General features: G+C 38.2%; 1 protein-coding gene across 6 annotated transcripts in view; it reads right to left on the bottom strand.

Moving 5' to 3' along the window:
• The window catches only part of Gigyf2 (GRB10 interacting GYF protein 2), a 135,664-nt gene that overhangs the window by 15,342 nt on the left and 101,052 nt on the right, over positions 1–19,270 (bottom strand). For all 6 annotated transcript variants that reach the window (XM_046439577.2, XM_058577480.1, XM_058577478.1 and 3 more), the window contains 4 exons: positions 15,236–15,336; positions 13,051–13,212; positions 10,351–10,509; positions 2,154–2,390 (listed from right to left, as the gene is read on the bottom strand). In XM_046439577.2, coding sequence (XP_046295533.1) covers positions 2,154–2,390; positions 10,351–10,509; positions 13,051–13,212; positions 15,236–15,336 — 659 coding nt within the window. The remainder of the gene's footprint in view (positions 1–2,153; positions 2,391–10,350; positions 10,510–13,050; positions 13,213–15,235; positions 15,337–19,270) is intronic.

The raw sequence follows: 19,270 nt of genomic DNA, 5'->3' as shown, positions 1-19,270 counted from the left end.
GAGTAAGAGGCAAAAACCAGACACACAAGATCTGGAAATTACCCATGATTTTGTCCCTGACACCCCAAATTCTGATCAGTCACCATGTCATGTGATGCAGACTCTTAAGGTCTTCCGTCATCCTGTTCATGGCTCCTGGAGCCAAAGACATCTGCTACCATCTCTCATGGGAACCCACAGCAAGGGACTCAGCCTCTCAGCATTTGTCCTCTTTGGTAAATACAGGCATCAGTATCTAAACTTTGTTAAGAAAACTTTGTGAATATTAAATTATACAACATATGGAAAGTTGCCACTACTGTGCCTGACACAAAACAAGCACTTAATAATCAGTGACGAGGCCCCTCCTTTCCAAACTCACACCCACCACTGGGCCTTGATCTACCTTTCCTCCCTTATGTCTAACTCCCATTAAGCTTTCCTACAAATGGTGTTGTTCCCAGTGTTCTCCACACCTTTAAATACTAAATCTTTAACAGGGTGGGAAGAGCCCATGGCATGAGGGGGCATGAGGGACCTTGCCCATATTTAACTCACACTTCATACATACACTAGTGATAGTAATCTGCTTTTTAAATTTCCCCAAATGTTCCATAGTGTTTCTAAACTCCATGCCTCTGCTCACCCTCTGACCTCTCTCATAACCTACCCGCCACATACTGCCTGTCTAACTTGGAAAAATTTTCCATCCCTGAAAACTGTTGGGAAGCAATCATTTGCGGGAAGCCTTTCCAAACATCCCAGATGGGCAGTGCTGAGAGCCATAGCCAGTAGGAATGACACATGGCATTTTTGGTTGAAAGGTGACTCCAGCAAGCCATTGAGATGATAATGATTATGTTAAGATGTGAATTCAATTGGATATTAGACCCCTGCTGTCCGCCTGGGCCTGCTACTTTGGAGCTCTAGCGGGGATTCCCAGAGAGTTCCCATCGGTTGGGGAAGTGCGGTAGGAGGGATTTCCAGAGGAGGGATTTATGGTTGGTGTGGTGTGTCCCGGGAGAAGGCCGTGTGCGTGGAGTTCGCGGGAATTTTGGAAATAAAGTTTGTTCCTGCTTGAGTGGCTCGTGATTTTGTGCCCAGCCAGACTGCGACAGGGCAGTGCTTCTCACATTTTAGCAAGCATCAGAATCATTTTGAGAGTTTGTACAAACACAAGCTCATTGGACTCCACCCCTACCCTAGAGGAGTGTACTCAGTAGGTCTGAGGTATAATGATCAGAGAGACTGCATGTCCAATGAGTTAGCAGGTGACCATACAATGAGAACTACCGTCATAATGCCACCTCTCCCACTATATTCATCACACAATATTCTAAATTCCTCTTTATGAAAGCTTTTATCCTGTGGGCTCTTTGAAGACAGGGAAACTAACTTTATTGCTAACTGCAGACCCAGCATGAAGTTATTTAGAACCTCCAAAAAAAAATCTGTTCCTCCTTTCCCAGTTATTCCAGTTTCATTAATAGTTCCACTACTTGCCCAGTAGCTGAAGGCTTGCTCTCCAGTAGCCACCCAGCTTTTGCCTTTGTCCTTCAGAATCAGAGGGACAGACCTGCTGTTTGCGTGCCTCAGGCCAGTCCTCTATCGCTGGCCCCTACTATTCACAGCCTCACCACCACCACCACCCCTCTTTACTGGGCTCCCAGGCTTCACTTTCTTCTTAATTCAAATGATGCTCTGAGTTCTCCTAAAATAATCCTTTGTACACATGAGCTCTTAATCTGACTTTCAATAAATCCCCATAGCCAACTGCATTCAAGCCCTATGCTCTGGTTCCCATTTACATATCCAGATGCTGAGATGCTGACTACTCTTTAAGTCCATGAGAATTCTGAGGGTGACAGCCTTCCCCCTTTTATCTTTGGCTCAGTTTTGCTACATGGTAATGGAATGGGCATTTCAACAACCATAGAGCCCCATTAAATTTATGGATCAAACAGATCGTCCACACCTGCATAGCTGCTTACATCCTAGCCCCTTCTGTTCATTCCTCTCATTTATATTCTTATCACTCAAAGTAAACACACTGTATTTTATTTTATTGAGGATGAAAACATTCGATAGTAACAATCAATGGTAAAGAAAACCAGTACCTATGTAACTAAAACCAGTTAGCAAGTGGCCCCTCTCATTACTGTCTTGGGCTTTACCTTCATCTGTGCCAGCTGCTGCTGCTGCTGCTGCTGCTGTAGCCTGCGCAGGGCCTCTTGCTGCTGTTGCCTCTGGCGCATAAGCTCCTTTTGCCGCTGCAGCTCAAGCTCTTTTCTCTTCCGCTCTTCCTCTTCATGCCGGAGTCTGGCTGCCTCCTCTTCCATTCGCAGCCGGTTCTCCTCTAATCGACGCTGGGCTTCTTCTTCTTCCCGGGCCCATTTGGCAGCCTCCTCTTCCTTTCCAGAAGGAAAAATTAAAGAAAAGGGGGGAAAAAAAAAGTATTAATTGTAGGGGAAAAGGTCTGAATCACTTTTGAAAGCTTCTATCGAATAGCTTATAAAAATGACAGCAGAAACCCTGTTTAACATGACCCAAGGCAGAAATGTTTTGTTTGTTTTGCTTTGCAATACTAGGGACTGAACCAGGCATGCTCTACCACTGAGCTACACACCTAGCCCTTCTTATTTTTTGAGACAGGGTCTCACTAAGTTGCCCAGGATGGCCTTGAACCTATAATATTCGTGCCTCAGCCTCTGAAATTATAGGCACATGCCACCATCCTTGGCTCAGAAATGAGTTTTCTTTTAAAACAATTTACAGTACCCACAAAGGCCTGGCACACTCAAAAGGAGGCAACTTTAATGAATTATACAACTGTCACTTTGAAAGTATATTGATGAAAGCCCTGATCTCAAAGTGGCTCGTCACTAGCTGCAGAAAAGTCTCCTAAAAAGAGTGCTCCGTTTGAGGTTCAGGAGCTTTCCAGGGTGTTCAGTGCAAGAAGTATCAAGATCCAGGAAGGATCTTGATTACCATAAAACTTCAGCCAATTCTAGAACAAGAACAACTTTTTTTTCTCTTTTTTCTTTTTATAGTTGGAGAGAGACAGCCTGCATTTTATTTATTTATTTGTTTGTTTATTTATTTATTTATTTAAATGCAGTGCTAAGGATAGAACTCACTGTCTTACCTGTACTATGCAAGTTCTTTGCCACTGAGCTACAGCCCCAGCCCTACAGGAACTTCTTAAGACCACTTAATTCCACCACTGGATCTCATCTCACCCACAGCCACAAAATTCTTTAAAAACATCTGTCCTTGACCCATTCTTCACCTTTTACTAACTTTTCTCTTAACTAGGCTCATTTTCCTTCTGGTTCCTTCCCTCAAAAACCATTATTCCCTCCAGAACTGTTTAAAAAAAAAAAAGACTCCTTGCCTTTGCAATCTGTTTGCTGTGCCTACAATGTTCTGTCTCACGGTAATATGTTCTACAAAATTTAGGTCAGATGTCAGCCACTCTAAGGGGACTCTGGAAGATGAATTTCACCTCTATCTTTTCATTATGCAAAACTACCCCTCATCTGACTCTCCTATTTGCTTCTAGTACAACTGAGGCAGCTTGTTTCTACATAGCCAGTGACCATTTCTTTCAGTCTTCTTCCTTACAAAGTCTCCTAGAATCACTGATGCAGATCTAATTTAGACCAAAGTGTCATCTACTAGGAAATTACTAAGAAAGACATTCTTTCCAGACAAAAGGAACAAAGGACGAGACAAGAATCACTCCCTTTTGGACACAGGTTATACAAGGGCAAGATACTCCAAATTCCTAAACATGAGATAAAAAATATGAATTCAGAAGTTAAGACTGCCACACTTGTAATCCCAGGAACTTAGGAGGCCAAGGCAGGAGGATTACAAGTTCATGGCCAGCATGAGCAACTATAAGAGAGACCCCATCTCAAAATAAAAACAACTGGGGATATAGCTCAGTGGTAGATCAATCCCAGTACCCCACTCCCAGTATTTGACCCCCAGTACCCCCCAAAAAAAGAAAAGGGCAGAAGTATGTGATGGAACTGAATCCTAATGGCATCCTTGTCACCTGAAGCAAGTGGGTAACACTTATGGTTAGACCTCCTTGGTAAGCAAGGCAACAAACAATGTCACCTGTTGTTTGAATCACCTTCAGGTGTGCAGTTCCATTTCACAGCTGAAAGTATCCTAACTGTGGCATTTATTTATTTATTTATTTATTTATTTATTTATTTATTTTTTGCAGCTTCATCACCTATAGGCTGCAAGTTTCTTGAAGACAGAAACTATTTCCTAGCGGTCTCATAGACCACCATAAAACAAGCATGATAACTGGTATAGAGCACATTGACTAAGCAACTTAACTGTTAAAAAATGATCACTACACAAGCTATCTACCCATGAAAAAGTGAGTTTCAGTTTCTGAGAGAGTTTTAATCTACAACCCAAGCACAAGTCAGTCATCTCCAGCTTTGTGTCAATTTACATTTAAAAAAAAAAAAAAACACATCCTGAAGTGTGGACTTACATAGTGACTTCCAAAGAACACAGCAAGGAGGGATAATTTCAGAGTGATAAACCTGACAAACCTAACTGAAGCCAATTACGTAATCAAAGTGTACATCAGCAGTCAAAAATCATGGACAATATGTACCCTTAATATGACGTAATGAAAATTCACTTTGCTTCTGTAATCTTCCTCCCAAACACCTGTAACCCCAGCTATTCATGAGAAAACTTCAAATTCCAATGTAAGATACCCTACCAATAAAATGACCAGTAATTCTCAAAACTCCTAAGCTCATCGAAAACAAAAGAAATGGCTGGGGGGGACATGTAGCTCAGTGATGCAGTTTAGACCCTAAGTTTAAACCCTGGCACCCCAAAGCGATGGAGGGTTAAGTCAAGTCTGCAAAACTGTCACCGTCAAGAAAGACCTAAGGGGACCCAACTAAATATAATGTGGTATTTGAAATGGAATCCTAGAACAGAAGAAAGATGTTAGGGAAAAGTCTTAGGAAACAATAAAAGACTTGAGTTAACAATAATTAACTGGCTTATCAGCTGTAACAAATGTGCCATACTAATCTATTAATAACAGTCGAAACTATAGGGGATATATGAGAGCTTTCTATACTATTTTCTAAAATCATCTGAAAATCTAAAACTATTTTGAAAATAAAGTTATTTATATAACAATAAATAAATCTACTTATATTCTTAAACAGAATGACATGCTCTGGGGTTCTGGTTTTCTGTAGTGGCAAAACACCATAATTGGACCAACTATCTCACATGTAATTATAAAAGCTGAACAGATTTCAAAGAATCAAAACCAAAAGGTAAAAAACAAAACAAAACAAAACATAAAACACCACCAGAGGGAAATAAAGGAAGACTCTATTCTTAAAAAAAAAAAAAAAAAAAAAAAATGTGGGCTGGGGATGTAGCTCAGTGGTAGAGCACTTGCCTATAGAATGTGTGAGGTCCTGGGTTGATCCCCAGCACCTCAAAATAAATAACACATACATACTATACATAACCAAATGTGTAAGGTTTCCAAGTTTGTGACATTTTGCCCCAATTCACAAAGGGCTCAATTAGCTTGAGATGCTAAAGAGAAGGTTCTGGGATAGAAGAGTGGCCATATTCAGGGGGAACATCTGCAAATGGGGCTGGAAGAAGGAAGGGAGTTATACAAGAGATGAGGCCTCAGACCTGCTGACAACTCTAGCTACAGGCTCGGGGCAGACCTCAGGGATGGAGTCTAAAGGGAGCAGCTGGAAACTACAAGAACTGAGAGTAGATTCCAACTGCCTCCCACCAGAGGAGTGGTCAGGAAGAGGATGAAGACTGAGTTCAATGAAAGCCAGAACAAACCCTTTTAAAGGAATGAAAAAGAATCCATATCATTCCCAATGCTCACTATACAATTTTTTTTAAGAGAGAGAATTTTTAAATATTTGTTTAGTTTTCGGCGGGCACAACATCTTTATTTAATTTTTATGTGTTGCTGAGGATCGAACCCAGCGCCCCGCGCATGCCAGGCGAGCACGCTACCTACCGCTTTAGCCACATCCCCAGCCCCCACTATACAATTTTTAATACCTTTTTAAAAACATTTTTATTAGTTATTGATGGACCTTGATTCATTTATTTGTTTATATGTGGTGTTGAGAATCGAACCCAGTGCCTCATATGTGCTAGGCAAGCACTCTACTGCTGAGCCACCACCCCAGCCCCTACAATTTTAAAAATCATTAGATACACAAAGAAAGTGAAATAATGAGAAAATAAAAATATATACCATACTATATAATATCACCTTAATAGACTTCAATAAGGAATATGAGGAGGTAAATAGGGACATCTCACAACCTTGGAAAGTTCATTAAGAAGACAACACCAATAGGTTTGCATGCAACTAAAAAGAGAGCTCATCATAGCAAATACTAACAATGATAGGGACAAATGGGCAAAAAAAAAAAAAAAAAATCTCAGCATCCCTCTCTTGGCAATTGATATAACAAGTACATAAAAATTAAGGATATAAAATAGTTGAATTCTATCAACCACCTTGACCTGTCATCCATAGAACATTATACTGAACCACCGAGGAATGCCTTTGGAAAGGCACAAAGCACAGTCAATACAAAAAGAGTCAATAAGTTTAAAAACACAGAGATCTTACAGATTGTTTTCTGAATACAATGTAAACTAGAAATTAATAAATAAGATTATCTGGAAAGACTCTCATATTCTTGGAAGATAAGTAGCCCATTTCCAAATAATCCACAGGCTAAAGCAGAAATCACTAGAAAATATTTTAAACTAAATTATAACAAAAATATAACACATCAAAAATTGTGAGATGTAGCCAAAGCAGTGCTTAGAGGGAAATTACTGCTTTTTTTGTGCTTATCAGAAAAAAAATACAAAAAATATAAAATTATCTAAATCTTCATTTTAAGAAACTAGAATAAGGAAAAGCAAATTAAACTGACAGTAGAAGGAAGAAAATAATAGTGATGATAGTACACATCAATGCAAAGACAGAAGAGCAAAAAACACAGCCAAAATCGGTTCTTTCAAAAGATGGGGATATAACTTGATAAATGGGCAAGACTGAGAAAAACAAATACTGTCAAAATGAGGTATCAAAGAGACTACTGCTCTAAATTATACATACATGAGAAAAATGGTAAAGCTGAGGGCAGTGGCTCACACATGTAATCCCAGCTACTTGGCAGGCTAAAGCAAGAGGATTACAAGTCCAAGGTGAGCCTAGGCAACTCAGCAAGACCCTACCTCCAAAATAAAAAGGGCTGGAGATGTAGCTCACTGTTACATCTCCCAAATTCCCCCACCCCAAAAAGTAAAAAAAATAATAATGAACAAATATGTGTCGGCTAAATTTGGCAACTTTGTCAGAAAGCACAGATGACAAATACTGATGACACAAGATAAAATAAAAACCCTGATTCATCTTATAGCTTTAAAAAAAAAAAAGATCACTTTATCAAAATCCTTTCCACAAAGAAAATTCTAAGACCAGATGGTTTCAATGGTGAATTCTATCAAATATTCAATGAAGAACTAATGCCAATCTTAATAAGACTTCAAAAGCTAGTGAAAAGTATTATTTTCTGACTTAAGAGAGTAACATAATCTAACACCAAAATGTGACAAATAGATTTTAAGAAAATTATAGACCTTCATTTGAACATAGATGCAAATATCCTTAACAAAATAGTAACAAATTAGGTTAACATAACAAATAGGGAATACCAAGTTGGTTTACCACTCAGTCAAGACAACACAATATGAGCAGAAATGAGGTAACAACTATTATCAATAAATACAGATAAAGTAATTTACAAATTCTACTATTTATGAAAAAAATTTTCAGCAAACTAGGGATAGACAGAAAATTCTAGTCATATAATTTGCATCTACAAAACACTCTCAATATTTTGGATAAGGGGGTTGCTGGGGATGGGATCCAGGGCCTTTTGTATGTTCTGTCACTGAGCTATAATCCCTAAACCCCCAAACTTTCAATATATTTAATGATGAAACACTGAATATCTTTTCACTAAAATTAGAAACAAGACCATCCATTGTCAACTTTACTTCTATCCAAGACTGAATAGGGAAGAATTAAAACTGCTTCTATTGGATCAGAGATGAAGGTTCACATTGAAAATTCTAAGGCATCACCTAAAATATTGTAAGCAATAAATGAGTTTTAAAAGTCTCAGGATACAAGATCAATACAAGCAAAACAACTGCAATTCTACACAGGAGCAACAACTAACTGGCAAACAACTTTTTAAATTCCATTAATAGCAGCATAAAAATTAAAATACTCAATAAATTTAACAAAAGCTGTTCATAACCTCTAGAATATTACTGAGAAAGGAAAACATAAATAAAAAGATATACCACATTCACTGACTAGAATACTCAATACATATTAAAACGCCAACTCTCCCCAATTTTCAATGACTCAATGCAATCCTATTTATAATCACAGTAGGCTTTTATTTGTTCAGAAAAAAAAAAAAAAGATGGTTTTAAATTTTAATAAAAGGCAAAAGATCTAAGATAGTTAAACAGTTTTGCATAAAAGAACAAATCTAGAAGACATATTGGATTACTTCAAGTCTCAGAGAAAACTACAGTAATCAAATCACTGCAAGCTGGTGCATAGCCCTTATCCCAGCAGCTTGGGAGGCTAAGGCAGGAGGATCACAAATTTGAGGCTAGCCGCAATAACTTATCAAGGATCTAAGCAACTTAGGGAAACCCTATCTCAAAATTTTAAAAAAGGGTGGGGAGGGGGAGGTTAGGAATGTGGCTCAGTGGTTCAATGCCCAGTACCAAAAAAAATAAAAAAATAAAAAATAAATCAGTGCATTACTTATTTAAAAATAAAGGTGAATGGCTAGGGCTGTGCCTCAGTAGTAGAGGGTTCACCTAGCAAGTTTGAGGCCCTGAGTGCAATCCTCAGCACCACATAAAAATAAATAAATAAAATAAAGATATTGTGTCCAACTACAAATAAAAAAAAAAAAAAAACATTAAATAAAACTAAATAGATACATACACACACACAGGTTGATCTGTGGAACAGGAGTCCAGAAAAAGAATCATTTATATGCTTGACTTTGACAAAAGCACCAAAGAATTTCAATGGAGAAAGGAAATACCCATTCCTCATATCATACACAAAAAGCAATTACTTACTTATAAAATTAAATATAAAGGGATTTTTTTTTGTGGGGGGGGGTTTGAAAAGCAGGGGATATTTTCATGTAGGTGAATATTTTTAGAGAAAGACAATGAGAAAAAATAAAAAACTCCAACCAAACAAACAAAATCCAACTAGGCTAGGGAAGTAGTTCGGTGGTGGAGTATATATGCAAGGCCCTGGACTCAATCCTCAGCACTACTCCCCAAGAAGGGGAAGGGGTGGTGAAGAAAATATGATCTCTCTGTTTATCAAAGAACAGAGAAGACATAGCTTGTGAGAAATTATGTTACAAAAATTTATCTTTTAAAAAAAAATGCCTTCAGAATATAAAAATCTACATCTAAAATACCAACTAAAACTATAAAATTTAAGGAAAAAAAACAGATAAATTGGACATTATCAAAATTTAAAATTTAAGTGTTTCAAAGCATGCCACCAAGAAAGTGAGAGAATAACACAGATATAAATCCATAAATTCAGAGTTGGTTGGTTTTTGATAAAGATGTTAAGACTTAAGAATAGGACTGTCTCTTCAATAAATGGTTCTAAAAAAAAACTAGATATTCACATGCCAAATGAAATCAGATCCTTATCTCACACCATATACAAAAATCATTCCATTAGTAACTACAGAAGCTGGTGGTTTATGGGAATTTGATGTACTATTCTGTTTATTTTGTATAAAATTGAAACTTGCTAAAAAATAATTTACATTTTTCATCATTATAGAGAGACTGGTTTTATTTTTATCCCAGGAAACAGGGTTTCATTTGATGATAAAAAGAATTTAGACAGAAGTAACAAGAGCCATTTAGGGTGCTGGACATGATGTTGCACACCTGTAATCCCAGCAACCAGGAAGATGGAGGCAAGAAAATTACTAGTGCAGTAACTTAAGGAGACTGTATTTCAAAATTAAAATAAAAAGTGCAAAGTGTAGTTCAAAGAAAGAGCAGCCCTGGATTCAATCCCCAGTACTGAAAATAAAACAACAATAACAAAAAAGAGCCAATTATGCTTATTTGGGTAACTTTCAACAAACTGAAAAGGCTTTAGATAGGCTATGTTAATGTCCTAATTCTTAGTTTCAGAGAAGCAATTAGAAGGAAACACTTGGCCACCTGCTTGCGTAACAATTCTTCCTGCTTCCGCCTTTCTTCCTCTTCTCTTCTCCTTTCCTCCAGTCGTCTGAGAGCTTCTTCTTGCTGTTGTCTTTCTTCCTCTTCTCGCTGTCGTCTTAATGCAATTTCTTGCTCCCTCTGGCGTCGCAGAGCCTCTTCCTGAAGAAGTAAAGGGTAGAGGAGCAAGGTTAAACTCGATTTATCTATTGGTATCATATCAATTAGTTATAATTTAGAAAGGAATAGATGATGTGCTGAGTCTCTGTGAACAGTAAATATAAAAAAGTATATAATGAGGATCTAGAGTAAAAAGTATTATATAAGTTGGAGAAGTGGCACCTAAGAATAAATAAAGTTGTATTTAAAATATTAGTAGTTAAAATTGCAGTACATTGTGAAGTCTATTCTGGCTTTTCCATTAGCTACATCATTTACTGATTAACCCTAGAGGAACTACATTAGAATTTAGGCTTCGCTTTCTCCATTGGTACCTTTAACTCCTATTCTTTAATCAGCTGGACACTTAAGGCATAGTTAATCATTATAGCCACCAAAAATTCCTGATGAGGTAAGAATAAGTTCTTCTAGTCAGAAGTACTGAGAAAGCCATGTGTCCCAGAACATGTTCTGAAAAACAAAAATCCCACCAGTATCATCAAATACAACATAGAAAGGGATCCTGCTGTCAAAGTCATTTAGCAAACACCGAGCACTACAAAATTAAATGGATTTTGTCACTGTGATACTTCTCAGAGCCTTTTAATACTGCTGCATAATACTCATACAGATGAGTTGTTCTCATCTCAGCATGAATCCTTTCGTTCTTCACAGAGCACTTCCTGGGGCCTATAAGTGGGATATATATGTGCAGCGAGGCTAGACTTCTGGGTCAGTGAAGAGCAGATTCTTTCTATGGAAGTCTATATATAAAAGCCCCAAAGAAAAATGGACCAAGCACATGAACAGACATACAGTGAAAACTACATGAAAAATGTTAAGCCTCACTATTTACCAATACTTAGAAAAGACTTAGCTATAAGGATTTTTAAGCACTCTTATATATAAAACAGTTAAAACATAGGAACAAGCCTCATGTCTCACAATAGGGAATTGGCTAAATCATTATAATTTAGAACATAAAAACTTTTCATATAGCTAGCAAATACGACAATGTAGTTCTGTTGAGGTATATTTGACATACTCATTAATGTAGTTATAAAAATGTAAGTTATAAAAAATACAGCTGGCCCTTTTTATCTATGGATTTGACCAAACCACAAAATAAAAATATTTGGAAAACTATATTAAGCTATACAAACTTTTTACCTGGTCATTATTACCTTAAAAATATAGTATATAACAACTACTTACATAATACTTACATTATGTTAGGTATTGTCAGTTATCTAGAGATGATTTAAACTATACAGGAAGATACGATTAAGGACCTGAGCATCTTGAGATTTTGGAATTTTAGGACCTATAGAGGTCCTGGAACCAATCCTCTGCAGATACCAAGGGAGAGCTATATATAGTTACATGTATGGAGTTTTGATTTTTATTTCCTCCTCCTTAATCCTTCAGAAAAGATTCATTAAGGGAAAGAATAGAGGGCAAAGGTCTAAGTCAATGAGAAGTACAATATCATAAAGATACTTGCATGAGTGAACATATGAAAAGATGCTCAATAGATGCTCAATATCAATCAAAACCACGAGATATGGCTTCCTACTCAGCAGGGAAGGCCCTCAGAAAGAAAACAAAACCAGAAAGTGTGACAAGGATGTAGAGATACTGGAACCCTTATGTGTTGTTGTAGGAACAAAAAATGGTAAAACAGCTGTGAAAAACAGCATGGTGGTCCCTCAAAAAATTCAAAATAGAATTAGCATATGATCCAGCAACTCCACTTCAGGGTATATACTCAAAAGTTGTAAGTAAAACTCAATACATCTATACATCAATGTTCACAGCAACAATATTCACAATAGCCAATTATAGAAGTCATCCAAATGTCCATCAAGAGATGGATAAATAAAATGTATACTGGAATATACACCACCTTAAAAAGGAAGGAAATTCTGACATATGCTGCAAGTTGCATGAACCTTAAATGAAATAAGCCAGTCACAAAAAAGACAAACATTGCATACTTCCAATTATAGGTATCAGGAACAAATTCACAGAGAAAGAATTGTGGTTACTGGGGACAGAGGGAAGCAGGAAATGGGACTCTCTGTTTAATGGGTAAGGTGTTTCAGTGTGTGAAGATGAAGTAGCTCAGTAGACAGATAGTAGTGAAGTCACACAACACCATGAGTGTATATAATGCCACTGAACCAACGTTTAAAGACTAACCACTTTATGTTATTGCAGATTTTATTTTCTGAAAACACACTTGACTTTAAAAAAAATATATAATTTATGCTGCTCACCAAAATTACTCCCTCATGTTTTTAGCAGAAAGGCTAGAACTTCTGAAATCTAACTGGTTTATAAAATGCAGAAAATTATGAAAAAGAAATCAATTCGAAGAATGATTTACTAAGACTATGGGCACTGGTGGAAAACAAAGGTTCTCTATAAAGGTAAGTGAGTCTTCTAAAGTTCTGATCTTAATTATGCTAATACCCCCCCTGCTTTGGTGAGCAGATCACGGAACCCCTACTCTGACAAATGTAACAGTTCCCAGAGATGTACCTGTTTCCTTCGGGCAAGCTCTTCTTCCTCCCGCCTTTTCCTCTCTTCCTCCTGCTGCCTCCGAAGAATTTCCTCCTGTTGTCTCCGGAGCTCTTCTTGCCTCTTTCGCTCCTCCTCTTCCCGTTTTGCCCTCATTTCTGCCTCTCTTCTCTCCTGCTCTAGCTGGGATTACATGAGAGTATTCTCAGAAACTTGAAATCAAGCACAGGAGCACCCCAAAAGCACTGAGCAGTACTGGCAGAAGCTGGGGGGTGCAGACACTGCCATTCACTCAGTTGCTGGTGCTGCAACTGGGTGATGAAACCCTGCATGGACTCTAAGCTCTGACGAGCCACAATAACCACAAGAAGCAGGGGTATGGTGGCGCACGCTTGTAATCCCAGCGACTCAGGAGGCTGAGGCAGGAGGATCGAAAGTTTGAGGCCAGCCTGGGCAACTCAATGAAACCCTGTCTCAAAATAAAAAAAATAAAAAGAACTGGAGATGTAGCTTGGTGGTAAAGCATCCCTGGGTTCAATCCCCAGTACCAAAAAATTAAACTGAATGCATTCTCCTCCATTCTGGCCTTCTCTCTCCTCTCCATACTGCACTACACTGCAGACAGAAAGTGGCTAGTATGAGAGTATCATCAGAACTCTCCTGGGATGGCATGTCTGTTATTTAATCTCCCTACAAAGAATTTTCTGACTTAAGATCTAACAGTGTAGCCACAAGGTTCAACTGCTACTGTGTAAAGCTGCTAGTGTGGAAAATGATACAATTCTTTAAAGTTTGAAGACCTTACCAAATTATATCACATATATTTCCCAAATACTACTCAAATCTAGCACCTTATCTCCAGTCCCGTTGCCATAGCTATAGTTCAGGCCTTCACTTTCCTCATCCATGTTCCTAAGAGTTTCTTATCAAGTTTTCCCTCATCTAGCTCTGCCCATGTTCTCCAGCTCAATACCAATTCCCACCAAAATAAAACAAAGAAACACTCGTAAACTTAGATGTAACAGCACACTTCACTCTAAAAATAAATCTAACTCCTTAATATGACATGAAAAAGTACCCTCATGATGACCATCCTCATCTCCTTAGTCTCTCTCTTTTATTGCTCAGATACACCTTGTCCCTGTGCCACACCAAATTACTCAACTGTCTCCAGAGTCCAGCATGTTCTCCCTCACTTTACTGGTGTTGCAGTCCTTCCAATGCAATCTAATATTCACCTCCTTCCACTTTGTCATCCCTAAACCCTTCATCTGGGCTAAGTCCTACTACCCTTAAAGTGAAAATTTACTCTGGTATTACTATCCGAAGTGTAACCCAATTCCTGCTCCCCACCTCTCTAATTGGGTAGATGACTCCTATACTCTTGACCACACTGTGCTACTTTGAGTGCTAATAATCTGTGCCTCCCTTCCGGGCCCCCACAAGACTGTAAACTCCCCAAGGAACTCTACTTTCATCAGCTATATGTTCCCAACACAAAGCACCAAGGAACCAAAAGATGCTCAAGAATTCTATGAACTATGGTGTCTCACTCATTTACGGAAAAAGACCTGAACCATGAATCTTGGGCACTCTAAATATAGACTGTTACTACCTCCAGCAACAGGAATGCATTAAGGGTAAAATAGTAATGAGACTCGCTTGGAGGCATGAGATCCCAGAAAACATTATATAATGACAACAGGAGTTGGCACAGATATCCATCCTCTTTAACTCCAAAATTCAAGATTCTAGCTCCTCTAGGAAATGTGGATGGAACACAGGACTAGCGATAATTTCCAGCTTTTCAGTCATGTCTGGGGATATGAGGAAATGACTATAAAGATTCAATGTGAGAACTTAAGCCATAGATCAGGAGTTCAACAAACAATGTAGTGGATATTTGTCACAGCCTTAGTATTTCTAACAAACGCTCATAATAAGAATAATGTAACTAAAATACACACATGACCATGATCATTCATGTCAACTATTGCTCCCTCTTTAATTTTAATTATATTGTGAGGCTGTTTTGGGGAGAAGAGAACACAAAAAGGATAGAATATGAATGTACTTATACCAGCTAAGCAGAAGTAAACTAAAAAGAAAAAGTCTGGCTAGCAAGAGAGAAAGAAGTGAATAAAGAGAAAGGCTTATGTCCTGAAGCTGGGAGGCATGCACAGCCATGGTGGCATGAGTTCCAGACCTTTGCAGCTTTGGCTTTCTCCAGCTGCTGAAGCTGCTCCAGGGCAGGGCCTGGTGCTGTGGTTTCTAGGGGAAGATCCCATACACTTCCACCTTCCCAAACTGTAAGAAAAAGGAAAAAATGAGGGAAGTCAGTGCTGGCAGCTATTAAAAGTTATTAGGAGACATAAATTGGATAAGGCCTTATTTAGGTATACCAACAGGAGAGTTGGGACCTTTATTTGATATCCTAAAAGGTCCATCAGATCCAAATTCACCCCGAATGTTAACGCCTGAAGCAAGAAAGGCATTAAAAATCATTGAAACATATATGGAAAATATGCATTTGGATAGAATTGATATAAGTTTGCCTTTATTATTTATTGTACTACCAACAAAAAATATTCCTACAGGAGTATTTTGGCAAGAAGGTCCATTATTATGGATACATTTATCTTATTCTCCTAACACTATTCTTACTAGGTATCCTGAGGCTGTAGGACAATTAATACTCAAAGGAATAAAAGCAGCAAAGGGAGTGTTTGGAATTTCTCCCAATAAAATTATTACTCCATATACTATGAATCAAATTGATGAGTTAGCTAATGAGTTAAATACTTGGGCAATAATCATGTGCAAATCTAATGTTTCATTTGATAACCACTTACCATCTAATCCTTTATTGTCTTTTTGGTCATTGCATCCTGTAATTTTTCCAAAAATGACAAGAAAAACACCTATCATGAATGCTCCAAATATATTCACTGATGGGTCAAATAATGGTACAGCAGCAGTCGTTACCCCTGATCAAACTTTTACATTTTTAGTACCCAAACAATCAGCTCAAAAGGTAGAGCTTAATGCAGTTTTACAAGCTTTTGTGATGTTTAAAGATTCTGTATTTAATTTATTTTCTGATAGTCAGTATGTAGTTAATGCTATAGTTATCTCTTGAAGATGCTGGTAGGATTTCCCCTTCTTCTACTGTTTTCTCTTTGCTTTCCACTATACAAAGTCTAATCTGGGACAGAAAAGATCCATTCTTTATAGGACATATCAGGGCACATACAGGATTGCCTGGAGCCCTTAGTTTGGGCAATGATTTAGCAGATAAAACTACACATGACATACATATTTTCTCTACACTAGAAGAAGCTATAAATTTTCATAAAAAGTTCCATGTCAATGCTAATACTTTACAAAAGCGTTTTAAAATAGCTAAGGAACAAGCTAGACAAATAATAAAACAATGTCAAAATTGTGTGACCTTTTTACCACAAGTTAATCTTGGAGTCAATCCTAGAGGATTGATACCTAACCATATTTGGCAGATGGACGTCACACACTTGCCAGAATTTGGAAAATTAAAATATTTGCATGTTACAGTTGATACTTCTTCTGGATTTTTGATGGGCTCCCTTCATGCCGGAGAAAAAACTAAAGATGTTATAGCTCATTGCTTACAAAATTTTGCCACTGTGGGTGTTCCAAAACAGTTAAAAACAGATAATGCCCCTGGTTATACTTCTACCTCTTTTAAACAATTTTGCTCAACATTTGGCATTACTCATATAACAGGAATCCCATACAATCCACAGGGACAAGGCATAGTTGAAAGAGCTCATCAAACTATTAAAATGTACTTATTAAAGCAAAAAGAAGGAATTGGGAAGGGGTATATATTCCCCAAAGATAAACTTAAAATAACCCTTTTTACTCTAAACTTTTTAAATTTGGATTCATCAGGACTTAGTGCTGTGGAAAGGCATATGTGTCCAAAAAATGTACATAAGCCCAAGGTACTTTGGAAGGATATTCTAACAGGACAATGGAAAGGTCCTGACCCAGTGATTGTCTGGAGTCGGGGGTCTGTTTATGTGTTTCCACAGGGAGAACAGCAGCCGATTTGGATTCCAGAAAGATTAACTAAAGCGATTTCTACAGACCAAAAAGAAGATGATTTGGCTCAAATCCATAACAACTGATATCCAAAACTCCAGTTTGGCTATTCTTACATCTGCAACAGAACCAGGATGCTTTTTTCAATATCTATTTTATTATTGCCCTTTGCCATATCATAAAGTTCTATTTTGTTTTTTGAGCTCATACAGACCTAGGTTAATGTTTTGCTGATCAGTTCTATTTTTTGACTATAGAGTTTTTAAACATTGCAATGGAGATTTCACCTGTAAAAAGTTATAAGGCCTTTACTATAATGTTATGTGTTGTATGTATTCTATTATGTGTGCACACTTGTGTTTTGTGTTATATGTTTGAATGTACGTATGTCCATATATCATATATGATGAGCGCTCATGATAAAATGGATCCAATTTTTTTTTTCACGTGATTTATATGGTTTAATTTAAATTGGGTAAACAACTGTTGAGGATTGTTTTTATATGTAAACAAAAAAGAAGGTTAACAGATCTGTTTGTTTACTTTCACCTTTCCTTTTCATTATATTTAATAATTCTCTTAAAGATAATGTAAATTGTTAAGAAAATTGTTTTCTTTTAGTGCCTTCTGTAATGTTACATAATTTTTTCTTTAGCCATTATTGCCAGAATTCCTATCTTCATCCCAGTGCCGGTGAAGACAATGTAAATTGTTAAGAAAATTGTTTTCTTTTAGTGCCTTCTGTAATGTTACATAATTTTTTCTTTAGCCATTATTGCCAGAATTCCTATCTTCATCCCAGTGCTAGTGAAGTCAAAGATAAAACCAATCTACAGCTTCTACAATAGCCATCACTGAACTGCTTGCAGAACTTGCCTGGACACATTGTGAGCTCACCTGTATGCATTGTGAACTACCTGTTGGTACAGCGAATTGTGGTAGTGCTGGAGTATTTTTGCTGATGGTGTCACCGGTGGTACAATTTTTCAAAGGAGCCCTCAATTGGCTTAATGTCATGGCATTTTGCATCCTCCTCTACTAGTGATGGTCTAAAATTTGGGGGCCAACAGAGGTGAGGCAAAGAACCTCACCCCCCCACAGGTGCAAAGGCCTATCCACAAGTATGGCTGTATGCTGGACCGGTAGTCAGTGACGGGTATGATCCAATTGCAGTGGTACCAACCTAAGACAGGAGGCTGACGCCTAGAGGTCAGTTCATCCGATGACGGGTAAGGACCATATGTTGAATTGGACTGCCTAACAGGCACGGTCCCTAAGCCACATGCTTGTTGTTTAAACAGAGAGGGGGAGATGTTGAGAGCCACAGCCAAAGGGGCCCCAGCAAACTTCCAGCTGCCAGCAAACTTCCAGCTGCTGGCTGATGATTGGCTCACAGCGGCCCCAGCAACATCTAGCTGATTGGCTCCTCGGCCCCAGCAACATCTAGCTGATTGGCTCCTCTGCGGTGATGCTCATTGGGCTGTTTCCCTGCCCTTTCAGACCACGGAGCTGCTCATTGGGGGACTTTTTTGGCTCCGCCCACGTGACCCAGCCAATCGGCCTCAAGAGAGGAGGATTGTGGGAGGTGGAGAGAAGCTTGTGTGGGAGAGAGAGGCTTGTGGAAAGCCAGTGGTGGCAGTTGAGGCTCTGAGGGTTTTTCCTGAGAGGCTATTTTGTTTGGCGTGTGTGGTTCTAAAAATAAAGTTAGTTTCTTTTGACAAGTGGCTCCTGATTGTGCCCAGCCAGACTGCGGCAAGTCAGAGCTTGCACTCACGGTCATATACTCATGTACATAATTTTAAAAAAAGCTGCTTTTTTCCTGGGCCTGAATGAGCTCTATCATACACATCTGTTTTGCTTTTAAGTAGACTGAACTACCAGCAGATTCGTTTCTATCACTGTCCTTCAATACATCTAGAAAGAAAGAAGTATAGGGCATTTATTGGGGAACTGATGTCAAAATGCAAAAGCTCTATAAAGGCATCTGTTCAAATCTCCCCAACTTTACAGGTAATAAACTAGTTTTTAAAACTCCCAAGGGCATATGGCAAGTATGTGACCATGCCAAGACTTCAATCCCAGTGTGCTGGATCCAACTCCATAGACTTCCAGTAGCCATACAGCCTCTTGCTATACTCAACTAGAGAGAGCTAGGTGG

The sequence above is a fragment of the Marmota monax genome, unplaced genomic scaffold (genome assembly GCF_021218885.2).
Source record: "Marmota monax isolate L192 unplaced genomic scaffold, Marmota_monax_Labrador192_F-V1.1 WCK01_AAM20220418_F8-fsc00041, whole genome shotgun sequence".
In the NCBI taxonomy this organism is placed as follows: Eukaryota; Metazoa; Chordata; class Mammalia; order Rodentia; family Sciuridae; genus Marmota; species Marmota monax.
Note: the sequence above shows the minus strand (reverse complement) of the source record. Positions and strands in the feature narration are given on the sequence as shown.